General features: G+C 49.8%; 1 protein-coding gene across 1 annotated transcript in view; it reads left to right on the top strand.

Annotated features, from left to right (window-relative positions):
* Window positions 1-20392, top strand: part of LOC140408240 (solute carrier family 49 member A3-like) — a 44592-nt gene that overhangs the window by 18298 nt on the left and 5902 nt on the right. The window contains exons 5-8 of the mRNA XM_072495178.1: window positions 743-859; window positions 12846-12998; window positions 14446-14603; window positions 16680-16789. Coding sequence (XP_072351279.1) covers window positions 743-859; window positions 12846-12998; window positions 14446-14603; window positions 16680-16789 — 538 coding nt within the window. The remainder of the gene's footprint in view (window positions 1-742; window positions 860-12845; window positions 12999-14445; window positions 14604-16679; window positions 16790-20392) is intronic.

The raw sequence follows: 20392 nt of genomic DNA, 5'->3' as shown, positions 1-20392 counted from the left end.
GAGGAGGGCGTAGAAGGATGGGTGAGTAAATTTGCAGATGACACTAAAGTCGGTGGAGTTGTGGACAGTGCGGAAGGATGTTACAAGTTACAGAGGGGCATAGATAAGCTGCAGCGCTGGGCTGAGAGGTGGCAAATGGAGTTTAATGCAGAGGTGACTTAATTGAGGCATACAAGATGATCAAAGGATTGGATAGGGTGGACAGTGAGAGCCTTTTTCCTCGGATGGTGATGTCTAGCACGAGGGGACATAGCTTTAAATTGAGGGGAGATAGATATAGGACAGATGTCAGAGGTAGGTTCTTTACTCAGAGAGTAGTAAGGGCGTGGAATGCCCAGCCTGCAACAGTAGTGGACTCGGCAACACTAAGGGCATTCAAATGGTCATTGGATAGACATATGGATGATAAGGGAATAGTGTAGATGGGCTTTAGTGGTTTCACAGATTGGTGCAACATCGAGGGCCGAAGGGTCTGTACTGCGCTGTAATGTTCCGTGTTCTATGTATTATAGGAAAGTGAAAGATCAGATGTAAAATGCTCAGCAGCGAAGAATGGTATTGGAGTGATTGTGGGAGAATTGAATTTTACTTACAGGGCAGTGTAAAGTTGTGTTTCTTCAGTCGTGCCGGAAGTAAAACAAACAAACTGTTGAGCGTGATGCTGATTTCTAACACGCTATACTGTTCCAATCTGTGAGCTTGTTCACATGTTCTAACTTGTGTTTTGATGTTTAAATTGCAGTTGTTGAAGAACAAGGCGTACCTGATGCTGATGGTCTGTTTTGGGGGCGGGATTGGTGTTTTTACCTCGTTCTCTGCACTCTTACAACAGATTGTGTGTGTCCGGGGATATTCAAATGTAAGACCACATTTTACACCTTCTTCCTTTTCTTCCCTTGGTCAGAAGTATTGCAAACTGAGGAAGTCCGTGTAGATCTTCCAAAAGGACGTAGACAAGTTGTTGGAGTGGGCAGATAGGTGGCAGATAAAGTTCAATGTGGAGAAGTGTGAGGTGATGATTTTGGCAGGAAGAACATGGGGAGACAATATAAAATAAGGATAAAGTTCTTAAAGGGGGTTTGGGAGCAGAGGGATACCTGGGTGTATCTGTGCAGAGATCACGGAAGGCGGCAGCACAGCAGTTAATGAAACTGATAGCTTTATTAACAGGGTCATCGAGTACAAGAGCAAGGAGGTTATGCTGAACTTCTACAATTCACGAGTTAGACCTCAGCTGGAATAGTGTGCACAGTTCTGGGTACCACATTATGTGAAAGATGTAAACGCATTAGAGAGAGAGCGGGAGAGATTTAAGGAATAGTTCCAGGAAGCTTCAGTTGTGAGAAGATTGGAAAGGTTGACACTGTTCTCATTGGAAAGAAAAAGGCGGGATGAGATTGGTTAGCGATGTTCAAAATCCTGAGGGGGCAGGACAGAGTAGATGGGGAGAAACTGTTCCCTCTGGTCGAAGGGATAAGGTCGAGAGGACGCAGAGAGGCACATGAGGAACGGTTGAGGACTCTGGGTCTGTACTCATTGGCGTTTAGAAGGATGAGGGTGAATCTTATTGAAACTTACAGGATACTGCGAGGCCTGGATAGAGTGGACATGGAGAGGATGCTTCCACTTGTAGGAAAAACAAGAACCAGAGGACACCATCTCAGACCCCTAAGGGACGATCCTTTAAAACCGAGATGAGGAGGAATTTCTTCAGCCAGAGGGTGGTGAATCTGTGGAATCTTTGCCGCAGAAGTCTGTGGAGGCCAAATCACTGAGTGTCTTTAAGACAGAGATAGATAGGTTCTTGATTAATAAGGGGATCACGGGTTATGGAGAGAAGGCAGGAGAATGGGGATGAGAAAAATATCAGCCATGATTGATTGATTTTATTGTCACCGAAGTACAGTGAAAAGTATATTTCTGCGGCCAAGGGAACGTACACAGTACGTACATAATAGACAAAACGAGTAATCGACAAAGTACATTGACAAACAGTGATTGGTTACAGTGCGGAACAAGGGGCCAAACAAAGCAAATACATGAGCAAGAGCAGCATAGGGCGCCGTGAATAGTGTTCTTACAGGGAACAGATCAGGGAGAGTCGTTGAGGAGTCTTGTAGCTGTGGGGAAGAGTCTGGTATCAGAATGACGGAGCCGACTGGATGGGCCGAGTGGCCTAATTCTGCTCCAACGTCTTATGATCTTATTTAAAGTGATTTGCAAAAGAAGAAAAGGTTATGTGGGAAAACCACGAGTGTTCGGATCTGGAATGCACGACCTGGAAGTGCTGTGTAGGCAGGTTCAATTAAGGCATTCATGAGGGTATCTGTTTGTTTCTATTTGGGCAATGTGCAGGGTAATGGCTCTCTGTCATGACGTTGGCTGAGTCGGTGCAGACACAATGGGCCGCAATCTCCATCGTAACAATTCTGAAATTCTGTGCAGGACTTGTTGCAATCTCTGAATCAATATTTGAAACGAAGTGGTTCCGATAAATATCTGACTCGGATTATTGGGATGCAGGTCAAACGGGTGAGAAAGGAAAGTTGTGAAGTTTGGGTCACAGTTTTAGTATCTATTGGTAAAGGAAAAGTCACCACAGTCCCAGATGACCAGAGGCTGCTTTCCCCTTTGACGGGCAGAGCTGACTGGTGGTGGTTTAACCTGAGGGTCTCCACACCTCCGGCGAGGGGCGAGGTTGAGAAGGTGGAGCTGACTTCCGAGGGTGGCCATGGAGGAGGTGGCTGTGCACCAGGTGGCTCCTCCCCAAAGACTTGAAGACCTATTTGGCCCAATACACGGTCTCGCTAAAATGTTTAAAAGCCACAGGATTGTGGCAGCACACCTTCTACTGCAACGAGGGGTGTCCAGAGACAGCAAATTGAGAAAGAAAGGACACTCCTTGGATAAAGAGAATTCGCAAGATGCTGGAAGAGAAAAAATGGCGGCTGCCCTGCACTGTGGTCGATGGAATTTATCTCAAATGAACTCGGGATGCAGAGATTGGTGGATTCGGAGGATCAGGCGAGGGCTGTGGAACCGACACACATGGCCCTGGAGAGAGTTGAACAAAGTCTGCGGTCAGAAGGTGGAGAATTCAGTGGCTGTCCGCAGGGATTGGGCTGCCTCATTAGAGGCTGAGGTTATGGTAATGGCAGAGACACAGAAAAAGCTGTCGGTAAAAGTTGACAACCTAAAAAACCGCTCTCGCAGGTGAATGTAAGGATGGTGGGTCTACCTGAAGGCACCGTAGATACGAATGCCACCGACTTGGAGGCGTGAGGGGATTGAGTGGTTTAGTGATTTTCGTGGAAGGGAGGTTTGCAAAATTAGAGGAGCTGGTGGAGGAAGTTCACCTGCCGGAGGTGAATGGGTTCCGGTGCCAACAGACAAAAGATTTTTTTGAAAAATGTGTTGGCCACGTTTCCCCTTTTGCCGCCCCTCCCCTCACTTTGAAAAGGTTGTAAGAAGTCTTGCAACACCAGGTTAAAGTCCAACAGGTTTGTATTGAATCACTAGCTTTCGGAGCGCTGCTCCTGCCATTCACCTGAGGGAGGAGTTGTGCTCCGAAAGCTAGTGATTCAAACCTGTTGGACTTTAACCTGGTGTAAGACTTCTTACTGTGCTCTCCCCAGTCCAACGTCAGCATAGTGACATCATGAAAAGTTTGTGTCAGAGGACGAGATTGGAAACGGCAAGATTTCCGACATTTATGGAGAACTGATGGAAAGGCAGAAAGCCCAGTACGGGGACTGAACCCACGCTGCTGCCTCGCTCTGCATCACCCCCCAGCCCGGTACGGGGACTGAACCCACGCTGCTGCCTCGCTCTGCATCACTAACCAGCCCGGTACGGGGACTGAACCCACGCTGCTGCCTCGCTCTGCATCACCCCCCAGCCCGGTACGGGGACTGAACCCACGCTGCTGCCTCGCTCTGCATCACTAACCAGCCCGGTACGGGGACTGAACCCACGCTGCTGCCTCGCTCTGCATCACTAACCAGCCACCCAGCCCGGTACGGGGACTGAACCCACGCTGCAGCCTCGCTCTGCATCACCCCCCAGCCCGGTACGGGGACTGAACCCACGCTGCTGCCTCGCTCTGCATCACTAACCAGCCCCCCAGCCCGGTACGGGGATTGAACCCACGCTGCTGCCTTGCTCTGCATCACTAACCAGCCACCCAGCCCGGTACGTGATTGAACCCACGCTGCCGCCTCGCTCTGCATCACCACCCAGCCCGGTACGGGGACTGAACCCACGCTGCTGCCTCGCTCTGCATCACTAACCAGCCCCCAGCCCGGTACGGGGATTGAACCCACGCTGCTGCCTCGCTCTGCATCACTAACCAGCCCCCCAGCCCGGTACGGGGATTGAACCCACGCTGCTGCCTCGCTCTGCATCACTAGCCAGCTGTCCGGTGAAGTTGGTATCTTTGGTGTTAAAATCCTTTACGTAATTGAATAAAATCGAGTATTTATGTTCTTTGATTTTTGTGCAGTAAATTTGTTTTGATTTAACCTATGAACCTTGTAGTTCTATCCTGGTTTCTGGATTTCCAAATAAAATAAACCTTACTGAAACCATAAGAGAATAAATCTCAACCAAGTTAAGATTGGCTCCGGTTTCTTCCTTCATTGGCTCTCAGTGTGTGACACTGAGATGGTTGGTCTGTTGAGTGAAGTGTCAGTGGGGAAAATGTAAGCTTCTAAGCTCTGCAGTCCTGTCACATCCAGCCGTGAATGGTGGTGGACGATTAAACTACTAACAAAAAGAGGAGGCTTCACAAATATCCCCATCCTCAATGATGGAGGAGCCCAGCACATCTGTGCAAAAGACGAGGCTGAGGCATTCACGACGCTCTTCAGCCAGAGTGGATGATCCGTCTCAGTCTCCAATTCAGGACACCTGCATCGCAGATATCAGTCTTCAACCAATACGATTCACTCCACGTGATATCAAGAAATGGCTGAAGGCCCTGGATACCGCGAAGGCTATCGGCCCTGACAATATCCCGCCAATAGTACTGAAGACTTGTGCTTCATAAGTAGCTGGGCACTTAGCCAAGCTATTCCAGTACAGCTACATCATTGCTATCTACCCGGCAATGTGGAAAACTGCCCATTTCTGTCCTGTCTGGAATGCCACAGGGATCGGGGCTGGGGCCACAATTATTTACAATACATATTAATGACTTGGATGAGGGAAGTGGGAACTATTGCCAAGTTTGTGGGTGACACAAAAATAGGCGGGAAGGCAAGTGGTGAGGATGACAGTCCACAAGTGAGTGAGGAAAAACTTGACAATGTTATATAATGTAGGAAAATGTGACGTTGTGCACTTTGGTAGGAAGAATAAAGGAGCTGAATATTATTAAAATAGAAAAAGACTACAGAAAGCTGCAGCACGGGGGAATTTGGCGATCCCCGTGTACAATTCACAAACTCGCATGCAAGTTCAGCGGGTCATTGGGAAGGCGAATGGAATGTTGGCCTTTATTTCAAAGGGATTGGAGTCTAAAAGTAGACAAGTCCTGCTAAAACTATAGAAGGAGGGTGGCACGGTGGTGCAGTGGTTAGCACCGCTGCCCACAGTGCTGAGGACCTGGGTTAGATCCAGACCCTGGGTTATTGTCTGTATGGAGTTTGCAAATTCTCCCCATGTCTGTGTCGGTTTCACCCCCACAATCCAAAGATGTGCGAGGTAGGTGGATTGGCCGTGCCAAATTGCCCCTTAATTGGGGGGAAAATAATTGGCTACTCTAAATTTTTTTTAAAAGAATCTATATAAGGCACTGATTAAACCGCATCTGGAATACTGTGTACAGTTTGGTCCCCTTATCTAAGGAAAGATATACCGGCATTGGAGGCCGTCCAGAAAAGGTTCACTGGGTTGATCCCAGGTATGGAGGGATTTTCTTATGAGGAGAGGGAGAGTAAATTGGGCCTGTACTCATGGAGTTTAGAAGAATGAGAGGTGACCTTATTGAGACATATCGGCTTCTCTGGGCTGAGGTTATTTCCCTTTGTGGGAGAGTCGAAGACCAGAGGCCATAATCTGAGAGGAAGAAGTCGCCTGTGACCGAGATGAGGAGCAATTTCTTCTGAGGAGAGTGAATCTGTGAGATTCTTTACCACCGAGGCTGGGTCACTCAGTATATTCAAGGCTGATGTTTAATCAGTGAGGGAATCGAGGGTTATGGGGATAAGGTGGGAAAGTGGAGTTGAGGATTATCATTTCAGGTCAGTTATGACCTCAGTGAATGGTGGAGCAGACTCGATGGGCAGAATAGCCTACTTCTGCTTCTCCGTAGTATAGCCAGTCGAATCCAACCGGGCTAATTTTGCCCCATCGGCCTACTGGATCATTAGCTGGGAAGTGTCAACCGTGCTACCAAGTTGTTCAGCAATCATTTGTTCATGGTTGCGCAGTTTGTGTTTTGTGAGGGCCACTCAGATCTTTACCTCATTACAGCCTTGGTTCAAACATGGACAAAAGAGCTGAATGCCAGAGGTGAGGTGAGAGTGACTACCCATGACATCAAGGCAACATTGGACCAAGTGCGGCATCAAGGAGCCCGAGCTAAACTGGAGTCAATGGGAATCGGGGAAATCTCTCTGCTGGTTGGAGTCATACCCGGCACAAAGGAAGACGGTTGTAGTGGTTGGGGTCAATCATCCCAAGTTCCAGCACATCACTGCAGGAGTTACTCAGAGTAGTTTCCTAAACCCAATCATCTTCAGTTGCTTCATCGATGACCTTCATTCCATCATAAGGATTCACAGCTCAGATCACTGTCTGTATGGAGTCTGCACTTTCTCCCATTTCTGTGTGTTTCCTCCGGGTGCTCCGGTTTCCTTCCACAAGTCCCGAAAGATGTGCTGTTAGGTGGATTAGACATTCTGAATTCTCCCTCTGTGTACCCGAACAAGTGCCGGAATGTGGCGACTCGGGGTTTTTCCACAGTAACTTCATTGCAGTGTTAATTATGTGACTCTAATAAAGATTCTTATTGATTATTGAAGTGGGGATGTTTGCGGATGACTGCACAATGTTCAGCACCACTTGTGACTCCTCACATTCTGAAGCGGTCCATGTCCAAATCCAGCAAGACCTGCACAACATTCCAGCTTGAGCTGTTTCAGGGCAGTAACATTCACGCCATACAAGTGCTAGCAATGGCCACCTCCAACCAGAGCCCATCCAACCATCGTCCCTTGACATTCAATGACATTATCATTGCTAAATCCCGCATCCCGCTGAATCAACACCTTCGGGGTGATCAGTCACCAGATACTGAACTGGGCCAGGCATCTAAACACTGTGGGCTGGATTCTCCATCGCCGACACCGAAATCGAGTTCGGCGATCGGCCGGAGAATCCACGTTTCCAACGAAATCGGGGGCAGCAGCATTTTCACGATGGTCTGCCCCCTCCAAAGCGGTGTACTCCAGGAGTACGTTGTGCCACGTATCGATGGCCTCCGGCAACCCCCCCCTCGATGCTCCACTCCCGACCGGCCGAGTTCCCAAAGGCGTGCGTCTCTCATGGCCTCACCTGCCGGCAACTCGGCGTGGCGGCTGCGGACTTAGTCCAACGCCGCCACAGTTGGGGGGAGGGCCGATCTGCAGGCAAGGGGGGGGGGACATTATTTGGTGCTAGGGGCACTATGGGGAGGGTGGTCCGGGGCGTGCTAGCAGGCTGAAGGGGGGACTATTTTGCAGGTCGGGTCCACGAGCGGGCGGAGCCATGTAGCACAGCGCGGCCACTGCACGCTGCCGCTGTGCTCCTGCCCGGTCACGCACCGGCAATTCTCCGGGCTGTATTGGCAGCTAAAGTCGGGTGCTCTATGCGGCAGTCCTGCTAGCCCCCAGCAAAACGGGGAATTGGTGGCCATGTTGCGCCAGTTTTTCTGGCGTAAACGCTGCCGTTCCCACACCAGCGTAGGGACATCGCCCCAGAATCGGAGAATCCAGCCCTGTGGCTCCCAAACCAGGTCAGAGGCTGAGAATTCTATAGCGAGTAACTCACCACCTGACTCCCCAACGTCTGAGCATCATCTCCAAGGCACAAGTAAAGAGTGTGATGGAATATCCCACTTGTCTGGATCAATGCAAATCCAACCACGGTCAAGAAGCTCGACATCATCCAGCTCAAAGCAGTCCACTTGGTTGCACCTCATCCACAAACATTCACCCTGTCCAACACCTCAAAATCCACTCCCTTCTCAGACATCAGTGTGCACCATCAACAAGATACATTGCAGCAACTTAAGGCTCCCTCGGCAGCACTTTCCAAATCTGGAAACCTCATCACCAGATACATGCGAACAGCACCACCTGCAAGATGCTCTCCAAGATGATGGGAGGACTAATGAGGCAAAGAACACACAACAGTAGGATGCTAGGGCGTAGAGAGGAGCAGGTGGACCTTGGGATGAATGTCCATAGATCCCTGAAGCAGCAGATCAGGTAGGCATGGCGGTTAAACAGACATGCTTTTCATAGAAGAGGTTTAGAATATAAGAGCAGGGAGACTATGACGGAGCTGTATAAACTTCTCATTAAATCATAGCGAGAGCAATTCTGGTCGCCACACTACAGGAAGGAAGTGATTGCACTGGAGAGAGTGGAGAGGAGATTCACCAGGATGTTGCTTCAGCTGGAGCGTTTCATCTATGAAGAGAGATTGGTTAGGCTGGGGTAGGTTTCCTGCAGCAGAGAAGGCTGAGGGGGACCTGATTGAGATGAACAAAATTATGATGGGCATGGATAGGTTCGGTAGGAAGAAACGTTTTTCCTTCGTAGAGGGATCAACCAGGGTTATAGATTTAAGCCAGGGGGCAGGAGATTAGAGGGGATGTGAGAAAAACCCTTTCACCCAGAGGGGGGGTGGGAGTCTGGAACTTGCTGCCTGAAAGGGGGGTGGAGGCAGAGACCCTCAAAGCTTTTAAGTATTTAGTTGAGCATTTGAAACGCCGCAGTACACAAGGCCATGGACCAAGTGCTGGATTAGTTAAACGATGGCAGACACGATGGGCTGAAGGGGCCCCTCTTTGTGCTCTGAAATTCTGACTCAAAGTCCCAACCACCCTGACTTGGAAATGGATGTGGAAATATGGATGTGGAAATGTGCAGCTGTTTCTTCAATGTTGCTGGGTCAAATATTGCTTGGAAGTTCCTAACAACACTGCCCCTCCACCACATAACTGCAGCGGTTCAAGACCATATTCCCAAGGGCAGTTAGGTCGGGGCAACAAATGCTGGCCGAGCCTGCGATGTACATCCTGTGAAAGAATAAAAAATGAATGCAATATATTCAAATTGAAAACTAACGAATGGAAAATGTTGCTGATACTATTGTGAATAAATCATGAAGATCCATCCATTCCCCACCCACCCTTTTCTGTGGGCGAGTGGGCGGTAGGGTTGCTCGTCTTGCCAAGTGTCTCCGCGTAATGGGATGTGACGGAGCCTCTAGTCTCAGGTGTGACTTTCTGGCATTAATTAGATCTCGCTCAAATGTTTACAGTCCAAAGAAGTCAAATTAAAACTTCGAGCAGCTCCAGAGATGTGTTTTGTTTGAACATGTGAATTGGGAGCAGGAATAGGCCTCCTCCATCATTCAATCAAACCACAACTGATCTGATGGTGGCCTCAACTCTACATTCTACCTATCCTGATGACCTTTGGTTAGCTAGCTCTGTTGTACAGACATTCACTGACCTCCCATTGCTCTCTGGGGAAGAGAGTTCCAAAGACTCAACTCTCAGAGAAAACAAATTCTCGTCTCCCTTTTAAATGGGAGATCCTTTAATTTTAAACTCTCCCCTCGTCTCTGCCACAAGGGGAAACATCCTTCCAGTATCAACCCTGTAAAGTCATCGAATCCCTACAGTGCAGAAGGAGGCCATTCGGCCCATCAAGTCTGCACAGACCCTCTGAAAGAACACTCTACCTAGGTCCATGCCCTCAGCATATCCCCGTAACCCAGTCATCCCATCTAACCTTTTTGGACACTAAGGGGCAATTTAGCATGCCCAATCCACCTAACCTGCACATCTTTGGACTGTGGGAGGAAACTGGAGCACCCGGAGGAAACCCACGCACACACGGAGAACGTGCAGACTCCACACAGACAGTGACCCGAGGCTGGAATTGAACCCGGGTCCCTGGAGCTGTGAGGCAGCAGTGCTAACCACTGTACCACCATATCCTTAAGATTTTTTATGTTTCAGTAAGATCACCTCTCAATCTTCTAGATTCCAGTGGGTGCAGGCTTTGCCTAGCCAGACTTTCCTCACAAGATAACCCCCCCCATCCCAGGTATCAGTCTAGTGAACCTTCTCTCAACTGTTTCTAACAGATTTATATTGTTTCTTTAATAAGGTGACCAAAACTGTACAGAATACTTCAGATAGGGTCTTGCCAGCTCTCTGTACAATTGTACAAAACATCTCTACTTTTATAGCCCATTCCTCTTGCAATTAATAACCTTCCACTTGTTTTTCTAATCACTTTCTATATCCGCATGCTAACTTTTACCCATTCTTGTACCGAGACACAATTCCCTCTACTACTGATTTCTGAACTCTATCTGTTTAGGGTAGCCACAGTGACTCGCTGGACGAGTAACCCAGACACAGGGCGATGATCTGGGGACCTGGGTTCGAATCCCATCACGCCAGGTGGTGGAATTTAAACTCAATAAAATATCTGGAATTAAAAGTCTAATGATGACCATGAAACCATTGTCGATTGTCGTAAAAATGTCCTTTAGGGAAGGAAATCTGCCGTCCTCATCTATATGTGACCCCAAAGCCACACCAATGTGGCTCTTAACTGCCCCCTCAGGGGCAATTAGGGATGGGCAATAAATGCAGCCCTCGTCCAATAAATAATTTGCTGTTTTTATTTTCTAACTTGCCCAAGTGATAAGCTCACATTTTCCCGCATTATCATCCTGCCAAAGTTTTGCCCACTCACTTAACCCATCAATATCCCATTGGAGATTCTTTATGTCCTCTTCACAGCTCACCTTCCTACCTATCTTTGTGTCATCTGCAAATTTGACGACTCCAGTCTCTTCATTCAACTTATTGATACAAATGATAAGTAGTTGAGGTTCCAGCACTGATCCCTGTGGCAAGTCCACTCTTCATATTTCACCAACCTGAAAAGAACCCATTCATGCCTCCTGTTTTTGGCTCACCTCGATACATTTTAATACATTATCCCTGCACAGTGACCCTTTATTTTGATGTGGCACCTTCTCAAATGCTTTCTTGAATTTAAAATGCAGCACATCCACACGTTCCCCTCCACGCACATTGTGAAGGGGATCAAAGGATTTTGGTTCAGGCAGTATCAGGCGATTAAGTTGGATGATCAGCCATGACCATAATGAATCCTATTTTCTAAGATTCCTCAAAGAACACTAATAAATTAGTCAAACATGATTTCCCTTTCACCAAACCATGTTGACTCTGCCTGATTGCATTGAGATTTTCTAAGTGTCCCTGCTACAACCTTACTGATAAATTCCAGCGTTTTCCCTGTAACACATGTTCGACTAGCTGGCCTGTACGTATTTTCTGTCTCCTTTTTTGAATAGCACAGTGACATTTGTTTTTTCCCAGTCTGATGAGCCCTTTGCACAATCACAGAGGTTTTGGAAAATGAAAACCAATGCATCCACTATTTCAGCAGCCATTTCTTTTCAAATCTGAGAATGAAGTCCATCAGGACCTGGGAACTTGTCAGCTTTTAGGGTAAATACTGAGAAACTGTTCCCACTCAAGAGAACATCAAGAAATAGAGGACACAGATTCAAAATAATTGACAAAAGGAATAAAATTGGTGTGAGGAAAAATTCTTTCACCAGAGGGTATTTGGAGTCTGGAATGAACTTCCTGAGAGGCTGGTGGAGGCTGGTTCGATCGAGATATTCGAAAAGGGAATTGGATTACTATCATAGATTATCATAGAATTTACGGTGCAGAAGGAGGCCACCCGGCCCATCGAGTCTGCACCGGCCCCTGGAAAGAGCACCCTACCCAAGGTCAACATCTCCACCCTATCCCCACAACCCAGCAACCCCACCCAACACTATCTGAAAAGGTAGAATGTGAGAGGTGACAGGGATAAGGCAAGAGAATTTGATTAAGGTAGCATGCTCTTTCTGCGCAGCAGTGCAGACTTGATGGGCTGAATGGCCTGGTTCTGCACAGTAACGATTCTGTAATTTGCTCTGGACTCTCCCTGGTAATTGTTTTAAGTTCCTCCCTTTCACCTGATTTATAATTATCTGCAGGAGGTTATTTAAGAGGGTATTAGATGATTATTTGAATAGAAAGAATGTGTGGGAATATGGGGAAAAGGCAGGGGAACGGCAATCGGTCATGATGCTCATTTGGAGAGCCGGTACAGACACGATGGGCCGAATGCCCTCCTGCTCTGTAACCATTCTGTGATTTGAGGCTGTACCTCCTGTAGTTTGTCCATTTGAAGACATGAAAGTGGAGTTATCTAAAGACTGTGATCGGGAAATGTGAATGAATGTTTGAATGTATATCTTCCCACAGGGGGTATGTTTAAAATAATCTGTACCAGCCATAGATGTTCACTTCCCTAATCTTCCTTTTGTACCTCCACCTTTTCCAAAACCTGTCCTGAAATTGTGAATGCTCACTAACTTGCTGTTTCTCCTCCAAATTCTGAGCACAGTGACTGGGCAGCTCATTCGTAGTGAAGGTGTATGTAATCTGCTCTGTTTACTGTTAAAATCCCTGACTACCTGGAGAAGAGTCATGTGTCATTTATGTAATGTAAATCTTTCTGTTACAGACTTTTGCTGGACTGTGCGGAGCCTTGTTTATTGTATTTGGGATCTTGGGTGCGTTTGTGTTTGGTCTGTACGTGGACAGAACAAAGAAGTTTATGGAAACCACCAAAATTAATTTTTGCTTGACGGCTTTTGCCAGTATTGGCTTTGCGCTGGTGAGTATATCGTTCAGTGTCACCGACAAGCTTCAACCGGCAAGTTAACAACTACAGGAGAGAGCCGACACCACGAGTCTGCTGCCATTCTGGACCCCAGAGTGCCCCAGTGTAACTTCTACAATATTTGATTATACCAATTAGCAGAGGTCAGCTTTCTTGCAATGATCGCAGGCCTGTAGAGGAGCTCACTGCAGCAACAGTTGAGGAATGGATTTAAACATAAGGATAGGAATTTTAAACAAGAACTTTGTGTGTCCTCAAGATCAGAATTTAATGCAAGATAGGATGCATGGAGCTGAATTTTGGATGAGCTGAAGATTATGAAGGATAGAAGATGAGAGGTTGACCAGAAAAGCGTTGGAATAGTCCAGTCTGGAAGTAAGTGTTATAGATGAGATTTTAATGGAAGCAGGTGTTTGCGACTTAAGTAGCTTTGCGATGGAGAAGATACGGGCTGATATAGGACAGCAAGCTGGAACGGAGTTTTGTTCAGCCTGAGACAGTGGGCGGGCTAGGAGAGGGCAGAAGCTTTGGTCGTCCCAATGTTTAACCAGAAAAAATTGTGTCTCATCCAGGACTCAATGCTGGACAAGGAGTCTTAACATCACAGAGGCAGTGGTTGGGGTGGCTGCAGCAACGAATGCCTCGGTGAGCACTTCGTATCAGCACCAGGCTCCTAGGTCAGGTTCAGACAGCGTCAGCTGGAACGTGGCCGAGCCAGCAGTGAGGCAAGTTGATATCGATGTGTCATGGATGCTCAAGTGGATTGGAGGAAAGTTACCAAACCCTTGAAATCGTGATAACCTTCCAATTTCAGACTCTGGGTTAGTGACTCCAATCGCTGGGTTGAGGGTGACAGTTGTCTTACATGGCAACTTGATAGCACTTATTGGGATGATATTAATGTCACTGGAGTAACTAACGATGCGGAGACTCGACACTGTAACTGATGCTGGGATGCTAAACATTTGAGGCTTCAGTTGCAAAGGAGAGTGCAATAGAACAACTCGTTTCAATAACGTGCAAGAAAAGATTGGAAGCAGATGGTAACTGGACTGAGCTGTCACTTACTGGCAGAAACCTTGCGCTGGAGGTGAAAGAATGAATGAGATTATTTTGACTGGATTGGTAAAGCAGATTGTGTAGAGAGTTCTGCAAAAGGCCATTGATCTGAAACATTAACTGTTTCTCCAGTTTGCACATTCCCCCTGTGTCTGCGTGGGTCTCACCCCCCACAACCCAAATGTGCAGGGTAGGTGGATTGGCCACGCTAAATTGCCCCTCAATTGGGGAAAAAAAAACTTTCTCTCTCCACAGTTGCTGCCCAACCTGCTGAGTTTATCCTGCATTTTGGTATAGAGAATTATCTGCTTTAACTTGGATTGTTCTATAAAATTAACTTGAGGAAAGATTGGAGCAATGTCTTGACATTGTGTATTTTCAGGTTTCCCGGCTGAGGGATCAGCCGTATGGATTGGCTGTGGTCTGCTCACTGTTTGGGCTCCTTGGGTTTTCCATCTATCCGGTGGGAATGGAGCTTGGCGTGGAATGTTCGTACCCAGTGGGGGAAGCGACCTCTGCTGGATTAATCTTTGTCTCTGGGTAATTCATCTTTATTACTTTGGGCTTTTATTTAATTGTCCCAGTGGCTTTTTTCTCCTCATCATAGAATCAGAAATTTTGCCAGAAAGACAAACACTCTGTCCGTATCATCTCTGCCGCTGTCTGCTGTCCAGCTGCAAAGAGTTGTTCCAGGCCAAGTCTCCTGGCATTGTCCCAGACCCTTTATATTCCTTCTTGTAAATACTTATCCAAATCTGCCTCAATACAAGTGTGGAAAAGCATTCCTGTTACAATTAACCCTGAGTGAGGGTTCCAATGGATCTCTTCCTTTCTGTGTTTAACACACCACAGCATTTTCAATTGAAGAGCATCTTGTAGGTAAGCATTTAGTTGTTGGTCACTGTGTCTTTCTGAAGTGATGAATGCCACAGCTGCCAGCAGTTTGTGATTATTTTGACAAAAACATGCTGTCAAATTTGCGCCTTTTCCTGAATAGAGCCATTTAAATCGTGTTGCCAAAATCAATTGTATGGCGGTTTGATGCTGGTGGCAGGTTTCTGCTGGTTAGGTTTGTAACTCTCATAGGGATAGTAGAATTTACCGGGCAGAAGGAGGCCATTCGGCCCATCGAGTCTGCACCGGCCCTTGGAAAGAGCGCCCTACCCCAGCCCACACCTCTACCCTATCCTCGTAACCCAGATACTGATCTTCTCCGGGGACCCATTTTTACCAACCGGCCAACCTTCGCGACCCACGCCGGCCGACCTGCGCGACCCACGCCGGCCGACCTGCGCGACCCACCATTTTCTCTTACCTTGTTTGCTGCTGACAAAAATGGAGGAAATGGTTTTGGGTCCCTTTGGCCCTCGTACACACTCCTCCAATGGAACCTGTTGGATGAAGGTGAAGCCTTCCGGTGTCGGAAAGTATGGAGTCTCCATCTGTCCAAAGTGCATTTTGTTCCTGTAAAATTTTATCAAATAAAACCTCCCCGAACTTGTAAAAAAAAAAGAATAAAATAAATGAAAAAAATAAAAGGCCGCTTGCAGCCGGCTGCTGCGCGATAGGGAGCGCCGTGACGGTAGCTCTGTGACCTACCCATGGGTCACACCCCCCAAGTTTGACAATGCTTGTTCTAGATGTCAGTGAGTCTGTTAATTGTTCCTGTACCAGTGAATCAGTGACTTGTTTAATTGGTTTCCAGAGTTTCAGCTGCACAATATCATTTCAAAGTCCTTTACTTTTGTTTTCTTCCAATTATAAGGGGGAATTAAAAAAAAAAAACTTGCATTTTAATAGCAGCTTTCTCGGTCACTAGATTATCGCAAACACTTTGCTGCCAGTGAGGTCCGTTTAAAATATATTGAACGTTGTAATGCAGGAAATGAAGCATCTACCTTTCACACAGCAAGATCGACCACAGCGCGGTGACAGTGACCAGATAACCTGGTGATAGAGGGTTAATATTGAAATAGAGCCATGGGAACTTTATCTCCATCTGAGAAGTTTAACACCTCCTCAAAAGACAGTACCTCTGACAGTGCAACACTCCCTCCGTCCAGCACCAGAGTGTCAACCGAGATATTTGTGCTCCAACCCTGCAGTGGGACCTCAAAACCTTCTGACTCAGAGGCAAGAGTCAACTGTTGACCACGGCTGACACAGAGGGCAGGCGGTGGTGTAGTGATATTGTCGCTGGATTAGTAACCCAGACACCCAGGACAATGCTCTGTGGATCCAGGTTCAAATCCCACCAGGGCAGAAGATTAAATTTGAATTCAATAAAAATCTGGAATTAAAAGTCCAATAATGGCCATGAAACCATTGCCAATTGTTGTAAAAACCCATGGGTATTGTTGGCTGTACCAACATTTATTACCCATCCCTGATTGCCCTCGATATCCATGGTGGGATTCGAAGGATGACCTTATGACAATACCACTGCCACCACCTCTCCTCTGGTTCACTAATGCCCTTCACGTTGAACAGCTTCTGTTCATGGGCAGTGGGGGATGGGCAGTGGGGGATGGACACCCACATCGTGTGAATGAATAAAACCAGGACTTTGTGCTGAGGCAGCTATGCAGTGACTAATGTCTCCATATTTCATTGCAGGCAACTCCAAGGAGCATTATTTATTCTTCTGTTACCAGCACTGGCTCAGCCAGTTACTGCTGACGGTTCCGCATGTCAGGTTGGAGTGGGGGCAGCACTCGATTGGACAAGTTAGTGCGACTTTCTGCTTTTTCAGAATCTAGATTACTGAAGCGTTTGTTGAAGACTGGGAGTCTTCAACTTTGCCCAATATTCGCCAGCTGGTTCAATAGGAAACTTGTAATATTTGGGTCTTGGTGGGAAGTTCTTTACTCTTTCATGAGATACATGTACCGCTGATGAGGACATCCCGAATTGCCCTTTTACTGAGTGACCTGCTCAGCCAGTTAAGAGTCATTGCTGTGGGCCTGGAGTCACGGGTAGGCCAGACCAGGTAAGGACGGCAGATTTCCTTCCCTAAAGGACATTAGTGAACCAGATGGGTTTTTACAACAATCAACAATGGTTTCATGGTGATCTTTAGACTTTTAATTCCAGATTTTTACTGGATTCAATTTCCACCATCTGCAGTGGCGGGATTTAACCCCGCGTCCCTAGAGCGTTACCCTGGATCCCCGGAGCATTCCCATGGGTCCCCGGAGCGTTCCCCTGGGTCCCCGGAGCGTTCCCCTGGGTCCCCGGAGCATTCCCCTGGGTCCCCGGAGCGTTACCCTGGGTCCCCAGAGCGTTCCCCTGGGTCCCCGGAGCATTCCCCTGGGTCCCCGGAGCGTTACCCTGGGTCCCCGGAGCATTCCCCTGGGTCCCCGGAGCGTTACCCTGGGTCCCCAGAGCGTTCCCCTGGGTCCCCGGAGCGTTCCCCTGGGTCCCCGGAGCGTTCCCCTGGGTCCCCGGAGCATTCCCCTGGGTCCCCGGAGCATTCCCCTGGGTCCCCGGAGCGTTCCCCTGGGTCCCCGGAGCATTCCCCTGGGTCCCCGGAGCGTTACCCTCGGTCCCCAGAGCGTTCCCCTGGGTCCCCGGAGCATTCCCCTGGGTCCCCGGAGCGTTACCCTGGGTCCCCAGAGTGTTCCCTTGGGTCCCCGGAGTGTTTCCTCGGGTCCCCGGAGCATTCCCCTGGGTCCCCAGAGTGTTCCCCTGGGTCCCCGGAGCGCTACCCTGGGTCCCCAGAGCATTCCCCAGGGTCCCCGGAGCATTCCCCTGGGTCCCCGGAGCGTTACCCTGGGTCCCCGGAGCATTCCCCTGGGTCCCCGGAGCGTTACCCTGGGTCCCCAGAGCGTTCCCCTGGGTCCCCGGAGCATTCCCCTGGGTCCCCGGAGCGTTACCCTGGGTCCCCGGAGCATTCCCCTGGGTCCCCGGAGCGTTCCCCTGGGTCCCCGGAGCATTCCCTTGGGTCCCCGGAGCGTTACCCTGGGTCCCCAGAGCGTTCCCCTGGGTCCCCGGAGCATTCCCCTGGGTCCCCGGAGCGTTACCCTGGGTCCCCAGAGTGTTCCCTTGGGTCCCCGGAGTGTTTCCTCGGGTCCCCGGAGCATTCCCCTGGGTCCCCAGAGCGTTCCCCTGGGTCCCCGGAGCGTTCCCCTGGGTCCCCAGAGCATTCCCCAGGGTCCCCGGAGCATTCCCCTGGGTCCCTGGAGCGTTACCCTGGGTCCCCGGAGCATTCCCCTGGGTCCCCGGAGCGTTACCCTGGGTCCCCAGAGCGTTCCCCTGGGTCCCCGGAGCATTCCCCTGGGTCCCCGGAGCGTTACCCTGGGTCCCCGGAGCATTCCCCTGGGTCCCCGGAGCGTTCCCCTGGGTCCCCGGAGCGTTCCCCTGGGTCCCCGGAGCGTTCCCCTGGGTCCCCGGAGCGTTCCCCTGGGTCCCCGGAGCGTTCCCCTGGGTCCCCGGAGCGTTCCCCTGGGTCCCGGGAGCGTTCCCCTGGGTCCCGGGAGCGTTCCCCTGGGTCCCCGGAGCATTCCCCTGGGTCCCCGGAGCATTCCCCTGGGTCCCCGGAGCATTCCCCTGGGTCCCCGGAGCGTTTCCTCGGGTCCCTGGAGCGTTTCCTCGGGTCCCCGGAGCGTTACCCTGGGTCTCCGGAGCATTCCCCTGGGTCCCCGGAGCGTTTCCTTGGGTCCCCGGAGCGTTACCCTGGGTCTCCGGAGCATTCCCCTGGGTCCCCGGAGCGTTTCCTTGGGTCCCCGGAGCGTTTCCTTGGGTCCCCGGAGCGTTCCCCTGGGTCCCCGGAGCGTTCCCCTGGGTCCCCGGAGCGTTCCCCTGGGTCCCCGGAGCGTTCCCCCTGGGTCCCCGGAGCGTTCCCCCTGGGTCCCCGGAGCGTTCCCCCTGGGTCCCCGGAGCGTTCCCCCTGGGTCCCCGGAGCGTTCCCCTGGGTCCCCGGAGCGTTGCCCTGGGTCCCCGGAGCGTTTCCTCGGGTCCCCGGAGTGTTACCCTGGGTCCCCGGAGCGTTACCCTGGGTCCCCGGAGCGTTTCCTCGGGTCCCCGGAGCGTTACCCTGGGTCCCCGGAGCGTTTCCTCGGGTCCCCGGAGTGTTACCCTGGGTCCCCGGAGCGTTACCCTGGGTCCCCGGAGCATTCCCCTGGGTCCCCGGAGCGTTTCCTTGGGTCCCCGGAGCGTTCCCCTGGGTCCCCGGAGCATTCCCCTGGGTCCCCGGAGCGTTTCCTCGGGTCCCCGGAGCGTTCCCCTGGGTCCCCGGAGTGTTTGGAATCGCCACTCCATGCCCAGCAAGAAAGGTTTGGCGCAACATCACACATGAATTTTTAAAAATGTTAAAACAATAAATTGTCAATTTATAGAAAAAGTAGAAATGACCTTTTTAAAAAGTGTCAAGCAACTAAGCTAACCAATTAAATCTTTTTGTCTTTGTTTAAGAAGCAAAGCTAGGGACAGACTCGGCCCCAAGTTCTGGTCCCCGGGGAAGGGAAGGGGAGGGGGCCAGGGCTGAGCTAAAGAGTTGGGTTTAACTAACACTAACCTTGCGTTGCCTCTGGTGGTGCACGTTCCATGCTGGCCTTGGCAGATTTCATAAGAAAGTGGGGGATCAAAGGCAGGCTGCCTTTCAGCCTGGGTCCTCCTCCCCCCGGCCTACTTTGTGGAAGGGTGGAGGAGGAAGGGAAGGGCATGTCCAGCTCATTCCCAGTCTGTTCTAGCTGTCACCCACTCAGACACTCATTCAGATTCCCGCGCGCACGCGCAGGCTCTCGCCTTGTGTGCGGGAGATTGCTGCTTTGCTACAGTTCATGTTCCTTGTTGGTCCTCCAGCCTGCTCCACCATCTTGAATCCTGTGCTGCTTTAGGAGACTGGCACCTACACGGAATGGTGGGAGAGGAGAACAACCAAATGTAGAGAGAGTGCACACTGTCAAAACAAAAGAGAAGCCGCTTACCTTCACACTGTCCGCTGCTCCTGCAACCAGACACTTTCTCCCTCATTTACTGAGACTACCAGCAGAAAATGTGGGAGAGAAGCAGTCCGTGTTTGGAGGAGCAGCTCGTTGCAGATCTTTCATTGAACTTACTCTTGGTCTAAACAGTGGGACCTGGGCCAGGCACAGCAGTTTGATGGGCTGGGTGTTGTATATGTGCCGTCCGATAGACGAGGTTTCTCTGGATGGTACATACAGATATCATTGTCCATTGGTGGTGGAAGCAGGTTGGAGTTCCACTCATCTAGGCTATTCCATCATGCTCCTGACTTTTCCTTGTAGATGATGGGCAGGCTTTGGGGAGCCAGAGGTGAGATAGTTATGACAGAATTCCCAGCCTCTGACAGTATTTATGTGGCTGCT

Source organism: Scyliorhinus torazame, chromosome 3 (genome assembly GCF_047496885.1).
Source record: "Scyliorhinus torazame isolate Kashiwa2021f chromosome 3, sScyTor2.1, whole genome shotgun sequence".
Lineage (NCBI taxonomy): Eukaryota > Metazoa > Chordata > Chondrichthyes > Carcharhiniformes > Scyliorhinidae > Scyliorhinus > Scyliorhinus torazame.
This window is presented reverse-complemented; position numbering and strand designations above follow the sequence as displayed.